This window comes from Mesoplodon bidens, assembly GCF_964165515.1.
Source record: "Mesoplodon bidens genome assembly, chromosome: 19".
Taxonomy (NCBI): domain Eukaryota; kingdom Metazoa; phylum Chordata; class Mammalia; order Artiodactyla; family Ziphiidae; genus Mesoplodon; species Mesoplodon bidens.
In genome coordinates, this window is record NC_138179.1 from 38916694 (window position 1) to 38932174 (window position 15481).

Here is a 15481-nt window from a genome sequence, read left to right on the forward strand (position 1 = left end):
ATTGGTGTCTGTATTAGAAGGATTCCAAGTGGGGCGAAAATGGTTTTATTTAACATGCAGCAAAACAAGGGCAGCAGTTGATATATCCAGTACAGTTTTTTGTCACAAAGCAGTGACCTCAATAGTAACGAGTAACACTCATAAATAATTTTAAAGTCTAAAGCTTATCATAAAGGTACATTTCCATATAGTAGTCCCATAGACCTTCCCAGGGCTGCAGCAGCCCGTCTCTGGAAAGCTCTTGGATTTATTCCTTAAGTAGTGAAATTGATTCACTTTTGACTGTCCTGGTGAAGCAGTGAAACCTGCTTGCCAACAGTGGGAGGGAAGGGGCGATGACCTCTATATTGATAGAGTAAGGAAGCCTGGCAAGAGCAGGGAGGGGGTCAGGGAACATGGTTTGTGCCACCTTTCCCCAGAGATGGCTCTGAGCCTGTCCAGCTGAGCTCAGGTGAGCTGTGTGCTCTTTCCCCAGCTGGTGGTTCTCACTCTCCTGTTGCCCTGTGAGGCCTAGAGTCCCTGGCCCAGTTGCATCCAGTGGGTGGAGCAGCTTGGGCTGAGCACTGTTGAAGCAATAGGGTCTGGTGACTCGATTCAAGCAAGGCCCCTAATCTCACCACCTCCAGACCCAACATCTTGCTGACAGTGCCCCTGGGCGGCTGGGGACAGGGTTTCTGGGCAGCAGGTATGGACATAAAACTAGTGCAACGTGCCTAACCCTGAGGCCTCCTGTTCCCAATCACGTGCCACACCACAGGCCACCTGGTGGGAGGCAGGGGAGGCTGAAGCAGGAGGACACAGGGCGCTGGGAGTCGTCCTCCCCTTCAGAGGCATGAAGGGCAGGACAGCAGTTTATTTCATGCGGAGCAAGAGGTAGTGAGTAGGATGGCCTGCTCCCGTAGCAGGAGGCACACTTTTCCCAGAAAGTGCTGAGGACCTGCTTCCGGAGGAGCAACACTGGTTCTCTTCCATCTTCTTTCCTTCCTATCTGCAGTTTAGGCTGCCATGAGGCCAAGTTCTACTGTTTCTAATAGCTTGAGTTGAATTCCTCATCCTACTGCGATGTCCGTAGGACACAGCCTGCCACCACCAGGGACAAGCACACAACTCACCATCCAGTGGCCACTCCAGGATGACGCTGTCCATGGAGGGCAGGGTCGGAGATCTGGCAGCATGCCAACCCCTTACTCTGGGCCCAGGGCCGTTCAGGACCATTGGGCTTTGCCCACCTCCCTGGAGACGGGAGCAGGAGCCTGCCAAGGGGAAGCACGGAGCAGCAACGGGGAGCTGAGACCTCTGGGGCTGTGAGGACGTGGTCCTTGAGGGAGGGCCCTGAGTCTGTCTTTGGAGACTTGCCCCTCTGTGGCATCAGAGGACGCCAACACAAGGGGAAAAACCTACTCCAGCCCTGGGTCCATGTTCCCAGGGCAGGGGTGCAGAGTCTGGGGCCACTCCCCACCCCTGATGCACGTGGCCACTTCAAGTCACACAGGTAGATAAAAACAGGTCCTTTTAGGGGGCCAGAGGAGGAGAGATCACCACAGCAGCCGCTTGGCTCCTGGCAGCAATGCCCAGGCCCCCTGTTCCACATCAAAGCTCTTACGCACTGCAGTCAGGATGTGAAGAAGGACTGGACCTGGAGAGCCCCCCGTCTCAGGGCAGCCTGCCTGGGCTCCAAAGTGCAGATGACAGTGTCCTCGGGGGTCACAGGCTCCCCCACCGCTCCACAGGGGGGAACTGGTCCACCTCCCCCACCTCCGTGCTCAGCTGCTCCCCCAAGGCGAAGGTCAGCCTGTACCGAAGCCTCGCCTTCTCCTGCGGCAGAGGAGCAGCGTGAGAGACGCTCTCTTCTGCGATACCCTTGGGGCCCTTTCTGTGCGGCGGGACAGGCCCTGCTTGCTCCTAACCACCTCGTCCTCACTCAGCCACTGAACCAGGGTAGAGAAGGGACGTGTTAATGGCTGTGGTATCACGACACTCCAGGCTGGGAAGTGATACTCCCGAGCCCTAATCTGGGGCAGCCGGGGCTTTAGGCTGGGATCCCCAGCCCTAGCTCACCTTCAGTGGATTGGCCAGCAGCATGACCTGGGTGATGGCTGCAGGTGGCTGGATGGGGCTAAACGGAGAGAGTTCTGTCCCAGAGGGTGGCTGCAACTTCACTTTCATTGACTAAAGAGAAAGAGAGAGAAGCTCCTTTGGAGAGAGACTGCAGGTGCCTGAGATGGAACCGGGATTGGACGCAGTGGGTGCAAGATACAGGTGAATTCCGCCTCTGGAGGCTCCAGGAAGCCGGGGGTACCTTGGGCACTGCAGCCTGCAGCACGATGCTCTTGATAGGCAAGGGAGCCGTATTTAGCATGGACACCACCACCACCAGCACGTCAGGCCGTCCTGGAGGACACTCCTTGGCAAAATGGAAGAGGATGCGGAAGCCATTTTTATCATAGGCTGTCACAGGAAGGGCGCTGCCTGTAAAAAGGGGGCACGTGAGTGTGGAAGGAGAGGAAGGCTGAAGACAGCCAGCAGAGCACCACAGCCAAGCGGGAGGCACGGCGACCCTGTGACAGAGGCTCCCAGAAGTCTGGGGAAGAACTTCTGCAGGACCTCCCGAGAGTGCATGGTGGGAACAAGTACAGGCTGAGACAGCGGTTAGGTGGGCCACGTGCGCCTCTAAGGGACCCCGGCCCGGAGAGCCTGTACCCTCCCACCCCTCGCATGTCCCCCACACGCTGCAAGTTGTGAGCCCCACCTCCCCTCTCACCCCAAGCCTCCAACACTTACTAGGCTTGATAGACTCCAGGGGGACGTGGACACTGGTCAGGGAGAGCTCGGGCCCCTGCATGGGGCTGCCCTGGGACTGGAAGGCAGGTGGCTGGAGGAGAGGGCTGCCGGGCCCCGTGGAGAAGGGGAGGGGAGGTCTAGCTGAGGTGCTGGTGGGGAGCAGAGGGGAGGTGGCAGCGCCAGCGAAGAAGCCGGAGGAGACGGGTTTCACCAGGCCTGAGGTCCTAGGAGGCAGTGAGGAGGACAGGGCACGTCAGAGACAGGCAGAGCTGCTGGGCTGCCCCTCACTAAGGCTTCCAGGCTAGAGCCAGTTCTTCCCCTCCCTAGCTTCCAGATTCCAGACTGAGAGGGAACACTCATGACCCCTGCGGAGCTGCCTCTGGCTCTGCCACGCCCGGGCCTGCTCTCCCCACCAGCCCCTCTCCCAGTCATTACACTTTGGCCTCTTCTAGAAGCTGATCAAGGGCGTCCAGCTGGCGCATGGTACTGTCACCCGAAGCTGAACCATGGTGCCCGGGGGCCGCAGGCTCAGCCTTGGGGGCCGAAGCTGGGGCCAGGCCGGTGGAAAACGGGAAGGAGCCGGCCGGGGGGGCCGGAACGCTGGCTGGGACCACGGGGGCCTGGGAGTTGCCTGCGGGGGCTGCTGAGGGCTGCAGGAGAGGCCCATCTGAGAGGCTACAGGCACCAGTTGCGGGTTTGGGGCCAAAGAAGTCCAAGTTCGACGGTTCGTTCTGTGGGGAACGGAAAGTGTGAGCGAGCGGCGGGGGATCTGGGCTCTCCACCCCCCACCCCTTTACTGGGGGCCCTACTGCAGCCCTTCTGGACGAGCAGCCCGTGTCCTCCAAGGACAGGGCACGGAAAGCGCCATATCCGGCGTGGTGCCCTAAGGGGTCAAGACAGCAGACAACTGCAGCTGAGGACTAGTCGGGGGAGGGGGAGGACAGTAGGAAGTGAAGGCTGTCGAGCCCTGCAGTCATGTCACCTGTGCCCCTACCTGGAACAGGGGCCACTGGCTGTTTCCAGCTGACTCTCTGGGAGGAGCACAGGGGGCTGGGTCACTGAGACCTGAGAGCAGAGAAGACGACTGCGGTGAGAAAAGGCTCTGGGCTTGGGCAGTCCCAGCCCCACCTCACCGGAGGTAGGGTCACGTGACCAGCGGGACGTCTGTGGGTGACAGGGTGGAGAGGTGTCCCCCAGGCAGCCTCCAGAGGGGAGCGGATCCGCTTCTGTCCTTACGTTGGGGGGCACCTCCCGGGGAGAGGGTCCGCTCTGCTCCCGAGGGACACTGCACTCTGCTCTCTGCCTCCAGCGGACGCCTCCTCCCCAACCCTCGCTAAGCACGTGGGCCCCTCAGACCTCCCGCTCCCACGCGCCTAGCTTCCCTACCGGCCCCACCGGAAGCCCTTTCCAGCCCCCAGGACGTACCCAAGCAGAGTAGCTCCTCATCCAGCAGGCTGAGGGTGTGGCTTGTGCTGCTGGGTCCGGGGGGGGCCTCAGCCTGGCTGGACGAGTGGCTGCGCCCGGGTCCCAAGGCCTGGGGGGGCGGAGGGAGGATAGGGATGCCCGAGGAGCGGGGTTCGGGGGCCAGCACTGGGGACAAGCTGCTCGGCGCATCCAACTCGGCAAGGTCAATGAGAGTGCCTTGGTTACTGGAGCAGTGGTTTCCTGCATGGACGAATGGAAGGGGACAGGAATAATTAGGGGCCACTCTAGTGACTGCACAGAGGGAGGGGGAACCCTGACACAGCCTCTGGCCTAATCCCAGAGCACCTGTGCCAGGGGAAGGCTGAAAAGCCAGCAGAGAAAGCAGGCAGGGGAGAGACCCTGTGCAGACCTCCCAGGGGGACCGCTTGGAGTGGCTCAGAACCCCCTCGGGCCCTGTGAGATGACACGCTGGTCAACCTGCACCGCGGCCTGGTGGTGGGGACCGGGGAACCAGAACACTTTACCTTCAGAGTCAGGAATGGCTGAGGTGCCCACCTCACCATTGATGACCTGCCCTTCGACGACTGTTTTATAAGAGTTGATGACCCGGGAGAGGTTGTCACTGGCCTGCAGGATGTCCCCTAGAACGGAGAGAGACTTCTCACTCCTGGCTGTGACGGCACCCCACCACACACACGCATCCCAATTCCCAGCCCATCTCTGTCACCCGCTCTTCACTCACCTAAGCTGCTGTCGTTGTCCTCTGTCTCGCTGGCTAGTTTGAATAACGTCCGCCTCTTGCTCTCACACCGATCCAACAGCTCCTAGAAGAGACCCAGGCAGAAAACCTGGAGCTGGCAGGGTCCTTGGGGAGCACCTAACCCAGCGTTCACGCCCAGTCGCGGGCTCCCCTGCAACCACGGTCAGTTACTGGCAGAGCTGGGCTCGGAGCACACATCTTGCCACCGGCCTCCACCACTCTGTCACCCAAGATGCCTGTTGAGGCGGAGAAGTCACCAGGACAGTATGTCCCTTCCTGCCTCCCAGGCTGGCACATGCCTCAGAATTCAGAGTATCTATGTGACCGAGGGCTGAGGTGAGCATCAGGGGCACAGGGCTGGCCTCTCTGCCCAGATGTCCCTGAGGCAGAAAGCAAGGCAGAGCAGGGGCGCCCCGAAGCGGGTCTGCAGAGCCGCACAGATGTAGGGGCACGTGGAGCACGCGCACCCTGCGCAAGTCAGCCATGGCTCGTGTGCACAATGGGGGTGCCACTCCCCTCTACCTGGCTGCTGTGCCAGTTAAGAGGTGAGGGAACACCAGGTGTGTAGCGGCGTCTTAGGGCTGGGACTCGGCGAAGGCTGGCTCCCTTTCCCGGAGCCTGGACCTCCCAGAGCGGGGCCTACCTTCATGAGCTCTTTATCTGCCTCTGAAGAATCCTCTTTGCTGTAATGAAGCAGCATCTCGCTGAGCAGCTTCACGTTGTTATTAACCTCCTCTAAAGTGTGCAGACGCTTGGTCACCTTCTGGATCCGCGCCTCATCCTGCATCAAAGAGGATCCAGGAGAAAAGAGCTCAACTGGACCCACCCCACTGCCCCCCAGAATCCCAGGCAAGGATCACACCTTCCCAGAGCACACGAGAGCAGAGGCCAGTCCCACGGAAGCTCGTTTCAGTGCACGATTTTTTTTTTCATCCCCCCCCCTCCCCGGGCCACTTTCCCCCCTTGGTGTCCATACGTTTGTTCTCTACATCTGTGTCTCTATTTCTGCCCTCAATGCACGATTCTTGGGACCCACTGGCCTCAGACCCAATCTACAGTTTTTCTTTTTTTTTTTTTTTTTTGCGGTACGCGGGCCTCTCACTGCTGTGGCCTCTCCCATTGTGGAGCACAGGCTCCGGACGCGCAGGCTCGGCGGCCACGGCTCACAGGCCCAGCCGCTCCGCGGCATGTGGGACCTTCCCAGACCGGGGCACGAACCCGTGTCCCCTGCATCGGCAGGCGGACTCTCAACCACTGCACCACCAGGGAAGCCCTACAGTTTTTCTTTCAAAGCAACAGCCCTCCCTACCCCCGAACTTGGCCCCAGCTACTCACGCTCCTCTATCCCATTCTCCCCCAGAAGCTCCCATGCTCCTCCTTCCAGGTGAGGGCTGGGGACAGGGCAAACAACAGGCGCAGCACCAGGGGAGGGGACCTCTGCTCTGTGGCCACGGGATCCTCCACCCCAAGGCTCGGGACCCACTCACTTCCTTCACCATGGACTTGATGAGCTTGTTGGCCTCCTGCAGGTCGTCTGGGTTTTTGCTTTTCAACAACTTGGCTAAAAGCTGGAAGAGGAGGGTATCAGAGGTAGAGGGACAGGCAAGTCCCCATGTGGGGAGAACACAGGACCGGAGCTCCCCACGGCACTGAGCAAGCCCGCACCTCATCTGAGGACACTGCAGGCTGGAATGCACTTTACCTTGGACTTCTCCTCATCATCAAAAACAGGGTTTTTGGGACGAGGTGGCGGAGAGGGGATCAGTGTCCTGTCCATCGGGATCAGCGGGTCAGACTGCACAATGCCTGAAATGGGACGGGGCAGTGTTCGCGCAGGCTGGGCCGCGCTGTTGCCCTTCCTCACGCAGCAAGGGGGCGCTCCCTGGGACCAGGCCTGTGGGCCGCAGCCCCCTCATTCCCTCACAGCCCAGCCCCTCCCGCTGTCTTAGGCAGACACCCCTCATTCTCCCTGGCCTTGGCCAGCCTTCAGGGCTGCTTTGAGGCTGAGGGAAGGCAGGCGCATACCCTGTCTCTTCAACATGTGGTAGGCATCCTTGATCTTTGATTCTTCCGGCAGGGCCAACGTCCAGCTATAAAGCAGCTCAATAACCTTGGTCTTCACTTTCTCAGACACCCTGTCCCCCAGGTACTAAGAGGCAAAAGGAAATGGGAAAACTTAGTGCAGAGACAGACGGAGGGCTCTTCACAGCAATGAAATGGTCGCTAGCTGGTTACAGTCCTCAAGCTTCCTCCAAACCCGCAGGTGTGAGGTGGGAGTGCAACAGCACTGGGAGGGGAGGGCAGGAGACGGCCTGCACACAGCCGTATCCATCCGGCGTACAGACGGTGGTGAGGCCGGGGACTGGGAGCTCCTCACGGCGTTTCCACACAGTCTGCCAGAAACAGAACTGCACTTCCTCTCAGAGGAGTTAATGAGAACCTCTTTGCTATGAAGAACGGTTCCCTCTGCCGTAGGTGGGTGCCCAGAGCTTAGGCAACACTAGCGTGCGATGGAAGCCGGGTGATGAGGGAGGCCAGCTGCCCGTGTCCACATGAGACGGGCGAGGAAAAGTGACCGCTGTCACTAGAAGCCCAGGGTCCAGTGCTCCACAGGCCCTCCCCCGACACGTGCGCAGCTGCCGCCACGTCACCTGTCACGTTCAGGCTGGGAGCCAGGATCCAGGGAATCTCAGATCCATGGAGATGCTGGTCTGTGCAGTGAAAGCCAGTAAGATGGGGTGGGGCACAAAGGAAGTTCCTAGAAACGAGGAAACTGCCACTGACTGACCTTTGGAGAGACGACTTTGATCAACTCATTCAAAAACCGGAACTTTCCCACTTCGTTATGAAATCTCCTCCCACAGTTCTTCATGCAGGCCTCCAGCACCTGGACCACACAAAGGCGAGGTGCTCAGGCTGGGACCTGGCACTCGGCCAGACCCCACACAGAAGGAGCGCTGAATAAATACTCACCCAAGGAAGGAACTAACCAGGAAAAGAGGCGTGCACTGCCCCAGGGGACATCAGGGCAACAGGATTACTGACGAAAGAGTCCCTCAAACTGTAAACCTCTCCTGGGGAAGCTCAACAGGAACTAAAGTAAAAAACCCTGAGACCCAGATACCAAGACAGATCGAGTGTCAGTCCTGGAAGGTGCCTGCCTGCAGATTCTGCCCTTGTGTTTTACAGGTGAGGAGACGGAGACCCAGAGAGCACACACGCTTCTCTCAGGGTCCAGGGTTCTTTCCATAAGCTGATCAACGTTTTGGGGAGGTGGGAGAGAATTCTGTTAAATTCTGTTTTCTTCACTGTAGACGGCACATTACTTTCCCTCCCCCGGCCCCCATCTATTTTCCTTCTGGGGCCCATAGGACCTGCCTTAAGTTTTCCTCCAAGGAGCAGACCACCCCAGTGCTGCCCCCTTCCCTGGCTTCTGTCTTTGTAAAGAGGGGTTTTTCAGCTGCACCACTGCTGACATTTTGGGCCGGTCACTTGTTGTAGAAGCCTGTCCTGTGCGTTAGGGGGTGCTCAGCAGCACCCCTGGCCTCTACCCACTAGATGCCGGTAGCACCTCCTGACCTGTGACAACCAAAAGTGTCTCCAGACATCGCCCAATGTACCCTGGGGGACAAAACGGCCCCCAGCCAAGAACCACTGTTCTAAGGCCATCGCTCTCCGGAGGACACAGCAGAGCCATGTGCGTGGGCTAAGTGCCTTTTCCACGACCGTGTTCCCCTCTCCCGGTTTTCCAGGAGCTGAACGAAGTCAGGAGAGAACCTGGCCCCCTGGCTTAGGGGAGAGCCCGGGAGGCACCCGAGTGCCGCACATGGCTCCACATCCTGACCCCCCTTAGTCTGAATAAACGCTAGGATCTGCCTGTTGGTGTGATGCCTTCACTAGTAACCGGCATTATTTTTAGCTACAGGATGAGTTACACTTGGCCACCTCCTACCTGGCAAGACAGCTCTGTCAGCCTCTCTTCAAGAAGCCTTCTCTGAGCCTCACCCACAGCCCAGGGCCCCTGCCCCTGGTTCCCTCCCTCGGCCACTCTGCTCTTCCCACTAGACCTCGTGCCCACGCTTCAGCCATCCGTGAAGCTCAGTGCCTGGCACAGGGGCACACACGTGTGGAAGAGCTGACTGAGCAAGGTCCGGGTATGTCTAGTTTGTATCGAGGGTGTTCAGCTGGCTAAGGGTGTGAGCCCTGACCCCCCCGAGAGATCCCAGCGGTCTCATGGGGAAAGGCCTGGGCTCATGAAGATCCACTGTCAGCACGAAGAACCTACCGTCAGGGCCTGGACTGCCTCCCATTCCTGCGGAGACTGGATCTTATGAGCCAGCAGTCGGACAGCGATCTGTGGCCTGGGAGACAAGCAGAGCACACTTTCAGGACGCTGACCAGAGGCCATCTGGCTAGCCCTCCTTGGCCCCAGTTGTTTACTTTTCCAGTCACTACCTCTTACTGCCCCCTGACAGCTGTGAGACTCACCCTTCAAGCTCTCTGTTGATCTGATCACAAAAGCCAATTATGTATTCCCAGTCCTCCTGGCGGTTGGAAGGGTTCGTGGCTTTATCTTGGGGCAGAACAAAGAAGAGTACGGTCGTTATAGGGTAAGGAGAACAGTATGGAAGGTTTTCGTCACACTTTCTAGGCACTGATGTGAAGAAATTTCCTCTCTAGTAGAAAAGACTCAATAGTTCAGTCAGAAAGCAAGTCAAATACAAATACCACTTTCTGTCCAATATTTTGAAAGTCACAAATGAAACAGAAAACAAATCCTAAGCCTCTCATCTTAAGGCAAGCTAACAACATTTACTGAACCCCTCTAAGCACCAATCACTGTGGTATCTGTCCCTGGGGCTGCAGAAACAGAATCTGAGCTTGAGTAATCTGCACCCTTAAGTTTTGTTTTGTTGTTTTGGTTTTGGGTTTTCTTTGGCTGCACCGCGCAGCATATGGGATCTTAATTCCCCCAACCACTGGACCACCACGGAAGTCCCAGCACCCTTAAGTTTATTATTATTTGTTTATTTATTTATTTTTGGCTGCGCTGGGTCTTCGTTGCTGCGCGCGGGCTTTCTCTAGTTGCGGCAAGCGGAGGCTACTCTTCGCTGCGGTGCGCAGGCTTCTCACTGAGGTGGCTTCTCTTGTTGCGGAGCATGGGCTCTAAGTGCACGCGCTTCAGTAGTTGTGGCACGCGAGCTCTAGAGCGCAGGCTCAGTAGTTGTGGCGCACGGGCTTAGCTGCTCTATGGCATGTGCGATCTTCCCGGACCAGGGCTCGAACCCGTGTCCCCTGCATTGGCAGGCGGATTCTTAACCACTACGCCACCAGGGAAGTCCCCACCCTGAAGTTTAAACGGTCTTCCATGATCAAGGACAAAGACAAGCGTTGAAGAGTTCTCAGAGGGTCACTGAGGGTTTAAATTCCAGGAGCTAAATGCCAAGTCTCCTAATACTTGGTGTGGGTCCTCTCTTCTCTGTTATCCCCAGAACCTGTGCTTATAGAGGATGGCCCCAGCTAAGGGTGGTTAAATGTGTTCCCATCTCTGATTCAGATCTTGGAGTCCGCCTCTTCTAGAAAGCACTCTCAAGCTGTTTGCTAAATTTAGGGCTTCAGTTCAGAAGACAAAAGGAAGACTGAAGGCGTGGATCCTTTTTTAAGTACCAGGCTCCTCCTGCAGATTTCCACAAGGGCCAAAAGCAGAGTGAGAGCCCGGAAAAAGCCCTTCCCGACAAGGGGTGTTGTTAGACGTTCCTAAATTCTGATTTTTCGTGACTGTTTTCTTAACTTCCTTTTCCCCTAACATTAAAAGTCACTAACGACCAAATCCTAACAGGGACTCCTAGCCACCTCCTACCCCTCCAATAGGAGTCACAAGAATCAGCAGACACCAGCTGGCAGCAGAGGGAACACCTGCAGCGCCCAGTGCTGCGCGTGCGTGGCAGCGTTTCTGCTCTGGTTGCAAGAAAATTCTGACGGTTTAGGATCATATTTGGAGGAAAAAAGAGATGTCAGTCCTCAATCTGGAGAAGAGAATTAGCAGGCCCTGCAAAATGTCATGCTTGAAGGGAAGGGAGATTAATTCTATCAAGAGTGGCTATTTATTGCCACAGGGACCTACTAGGTGTTACCCTCCAGAAAAGCCCTGAGTCTCTCCCACCAGGTGTCTGAAATTTTCTCAGGTATCGGCATGGCTTTGTTACTAATCCCTATCATTTGAGATGCTTAAAGTTCTCATGACGTTAAGAGGCTGTAGGATACAAAAAGATGGTCTGAGGAGCCATACCTACACCTGTCACTATCATCATTTTGGGGACAGTCACATGCCTCGTGATATAAGAAAAAGAAGCCCACTCGCTTCCACTGTTTACAACTAGAAAAGCATCTTACAGATGCAGTGTACAACGTGGACAGCTCCTCCCCACACACGGGCATTCACCAAACAACGTACTCTGCCCGGGGCTGCCGTAACTCCTGTAGCATTTCTGCTCCCAAGAACGCTCCCACTTACTTTTCACTTATGTTCAACATCTCTAGAATCCCACTCCCTTTCCCCTTGACAGATCTTTTTACTGCAAACCCGCAGGGAGCTCTCTGCCTACACATGAGCACAAAAAGCCCTGGTTTCAGCCATGGTTGGTCCCACTTCCAAGTATATCCTCCGACTCTCCAGCCAGCTCAGACAGCAGACCTCAGTCACCCACGGGAACTGGAAGAATCTCTGGGGATGATTCTGGGCGACTCAATCGTGCCATCTGCCCACTGCCTCGCCAGCAGACTCACAACTGTCACCCCCTCAACATTCTCCTTCACCTGGCACGGAGGTGACACCAGAGCCTCCTCTCAGGCCCTGCCTTCTAGAACTGCCCCTCTGGGCTCTACTCTGATTCAAGGTTTCTATTTTTGAGGCTCCGTTGAAAGCCTTATTCTAGTCTGTGTCTTTGCCTCTATGTTTCCTGCTCTCATTTTCAACTTAGTTCCATCTCTAGCCTTGACTGTCGTGGGACCGTTGCAAGCAGTGATGGAAACAGCAGCATTGGCTACGCCTTCCCAACGCGGCTCAGAAAGTCCAGTGATGACAAGTTCTATGTAGCAAATGACGTAGAAATAAGCAGAGGCAAGGACACAGATGGAAAGGGAGTCAAGAGTCAGCCTTCAGTGCTGTGGTCTTGAATCGAGGGAGACTTAGTCACTCACCAAGTCTTTGTTAAGCAGCCATAGGAAAACTAAGTACACAGCGTGGTAGGCCCTGGAGGGACTTCAGGAAAAGTACAAGATTCAGATCCTACCCTTGAGGAGGTCACGCTCTTCTGGTGCAACACATGAGAAATAACCAGAGCAAAAAACAAGACAGGGTGTAATTATAAGTGCTAATTTGGTGCAGAAACGAGTCTAAAAACAAACTCATCACTTCTACTTCCTGGCTTCCCTGTTTCCATAAATGGTGCCACCATTCAAAAGCTCCTTCTGCCCCACCCCCAGGCACCCAGGTTTGAACACTCCTTCTTCCCTCTCCTCACCCATTTTCGTCAGTCAGTCATAATCCCTTCCTTCTCGATTTTTTTCTGGGGGTGGGGGCGCATGTCGCACAGCTTGTGGGATCTTACAATAGTTCTCCCACCAGGGATTGACCCCGGGCCCTCAGCAGTGAGAGTACCGAGTCCTAACCACTGGACTGCCAGGGAAGTCCCCTCAATGTCTTTTTAAAACTCTCACTTCTTCTTTTCTTATTCCTTCCCCGACCTCCTTACTTCTCACCTGCTTCCAGAACTTCTGCTCCAACCCATCCTTCGTAAAAACACCAACATGAACCTTCACAAAACACTAATTTTACCAGGTACAGTAGGAGTGGGGACCTCCTAACTGTAGACACGCAAACTTCTTGGGCTGGAATTCAAGCTGGTCCGGAATCTGGTTCTAACTTCCCAGCTTTCTCTCCCACCACACTCCCACAGGAAGCCCCTGCCTGAACCAGCCAAACAGCTGTTACTGCGAACCCCAGACGTGGTCTGCTCCCTCCACACCACCGTCTGGTGTTTTCTTAGCCAGTTTTCCCATTCCTTAGGGCCTAGCTCGAGTGCCATCTCCCCACTGGGAGAACCATCTTCCATTCCACTTGTTCCCAATTTCCCAAAGAAACTGTCTGCATTTTAGCATTTATGGCTCTTGCTTTTATCTTTTTACTTAAAAATGCTGTATCCACTCCAGCATCACTTTCATCAAACTGAAGGCAAAGATTGTTTGAACTTCTTAATTTTCATCACACCTCACACAGCAGGTAGTCACCAGACGCTGATCAACTGCTGTAATGCAGGACTTTGGAGAAGGCCGAAATCAAGAGGTGGTTTGTGGGGAAGGAGATTCTGGGGTGCATTTTACAGCATGTAGTGGAGCAAAGGGGAACAGGGCTTTCAGATCAGGAGAGGAATGTGTGTTGGTGGGACAAGAACATCCAACTGACCAAAGTAAGGAAGAATATCAGGAAGCCACAAAGAGGCAGTAGAATGACTTAACTAAACAGAAGTGCTCTCTGGGAGCAGAATGCAGGATGGCTGATAGCGGGAGGGGAGCGGCCTGAGCCAGTGGGCCCAGCAGAGGCTTCTGTAATAATCCCAGCAAACTGGGACTTCCCTGGTGGTCCAGTGGTAAAGAATCTGCCTTACAAGGCAGGGGACGCAGTTTAGATTGCTCGTCAGGGAACTGACCACATGCCGCGGGGCAATCAAGCCCACGCGCCGCAACTGCTGAGCTCGCGCGCCTCAACTAGAGCCCGCGTGCCACAACTAAGACCCGACACAGCCAAAAATAAAATTAATGAATAATAAATAAATCTTTAAAAAAAATTCCAGCAAACCACGGAGTGACAAGGACATAGACTAAGATGGTGCTGAACTCCAAGCACTGGTTCGTTCAACTGGTACAGTTCACACCATTAAGTCATAGGAACCAGGAAGGTGGACAGAGGGTAAGAATGGAAGGAATCTTAGCACTGCCCCAAGTGTCACTCTAAGTAACAGGAAGGGGTCAAAGGCCAGTCCCAGCTCTAGTCTCTACAGATACCATCCCTCTCCCCCATCACCACCTCCACTCTCCCTCAGAAACAGGTCAGTCTGCTCTTCCAAACTAACGCTAAGCCTAGCCTATTAAGCTCAGCTTAGGCCATTTAAATTACTCCAATGTCCCCATTAGTATCTATGAATGGAACCAGTTCCAGTGTGCTTATGTCCAGTTGGGTGGCTCTGGGCAAGTGAGTTGATGAGAGGGTGCCCTCTTTTTGTGAAATTGTGACAGTACTACCTACTTTGCTGGGACACTTGATAAATGAATTAAATGAACGTCTTTGGAGCACTGAGCTCCTTGGAGGACAGTTCCATATATACGGAAGGCTTTGTGACCTGCCTGCAACTGCAGATTTTGCAAATGTAACTTAAGTTCAACCACCTGAACAGGGTTTCTTATTAAGAAAAGTCAGGCAATTGGAGAAAACAGGCATCACCTCCAAGAGCCTGCAGGCTCTAGTAAATAACAGATACTGCACAAGGCAGTATCTAGGCACCTTGCCCGTCTTATCACCCTGTCCAATTTGTCTTCACTTAAAGAGGCCTCCAGGGGTCTCCTCTAGTCCATAGTGAAATCAACGTATTAACTCTTCAGCCAAATACTACCTGCTAAGGTTAACGCGTATTTCCTTAACAGCAGTATGAATTAGCAGTCGTAGCAATAGGCCGCTATAACTACACCATTATGCTGTGCCCCTCAGCTTTGCTCTGAGTAGGTTACCAGCGAATGACTCGTGAAGACGTGCGGTGGTGGGGGAGGGGAGCGGCCGCTCCCACCCCCCAACATAGCTTTCACCACGCTTTGGTCACTGCAGGAAGAAGGTAGAGCTCTGTTCTCTCTGTCTCACTTTGGATTACTCTCACTTCAAACATTCAGCCTGCACGAAGCGGTCACTTCTCGAATACATGGTCACAATTCTGAAACTGTGTGTGTATGCTCAGCGACACCCACCGCTCCCGGAGTTTCAGCCCAAATCCAGAGCTTTTCCCTTCGTCAGGGAGGCGCAGGGGGCCCGGAATCAGCCGCGCGCGGCCCCACTACAGTCTCCCCCAAGCGCCGATGCATGCCAGCCCGAAGCACTTGGCTGTCGCTTTCCCGGAGCCCGCGGGGACGGGACAGGACCCGAGCTCACGCCGCTACTCGCGGGAGCGGGAGAAGGCGCCGTAGCACGGGGAGCAGGGGCCGGGACGTCCTGCTGGGGAAGGGGCGTGATCGCGGGACGCTCGCGGCGCGGGCGAGGCCAGGCGCGGGCTGCCTGGCGGCGCCACCGCGGGGCCCGGGGACGGGGCAGAGAGGTGCGGGTGGGGCGGTGCGGTTCCGCGGCTCGAGAGCAAACAGAATCCGCCGCAACTACTCACTCAGCCAGGACTCCAGACTCTCCCCTTCCGCCTCCGCCATATTGCAGCCGCCAGGGCCGGCCCGGCGGCCTCAAACCTCGCGAGAACCTGAAAG

The 15481-nt window shown here is 55.7% G+C and overlaps 1 protein-coding gene across 2 annotated transcripts; it reads right to left on the bottom strand.

Annotated features, from left to right (window-relative positions):
• Positions 1-28: 28 nt before the first annotated feature.
• On the bottom strand, positions 29-15475 carry GGA3 (golgi associated, gamma adaptin ear containing, ARF binding protein 3). 2 transcript variants are annotated; one of them, XM_081219077.1, is made up of 17 exons: positions 15388-15475; positions 9455-9539; positions 9252-9327; positions 7755-7853; positions 6992-7115; positions 6669-6772; positions 6454-6534; positions 5610-5747; positions 4949-5030; positions 4731-4847; positions 4207-4446; positions 3776-3846; positions 3217-3512; positions 2782-3005; positions 2300-2469; positions 2059-2169; positions 29-1815 (listed from the first exon to the last, which is right to left on the bottom strand). In XM_081219077.1, the coding sequence occupies exons 1-17, from the start codon at positions 15425-15427 to the stop codon at positions 1705-1707; spliced, it is 2169 nt and encodes a 722-aa protein (XP_081075203.1). In that variant the 5' UTR covers positions 15428-15475; the 3' UTR covers positions 29-1704. The 2 variants fall into 2 exon arrangements, with proteins under 2 accessions (XP_081075203.1, XP_081075204.1); XM_081219078.1 differs by lacking the exons at positions 9252-9327; positions 9455-9539; positions 15388-15475 and adding an exon at positions 7940-9244.
• Positions 15476-15481: the final 6 nt, after the last annotated feature.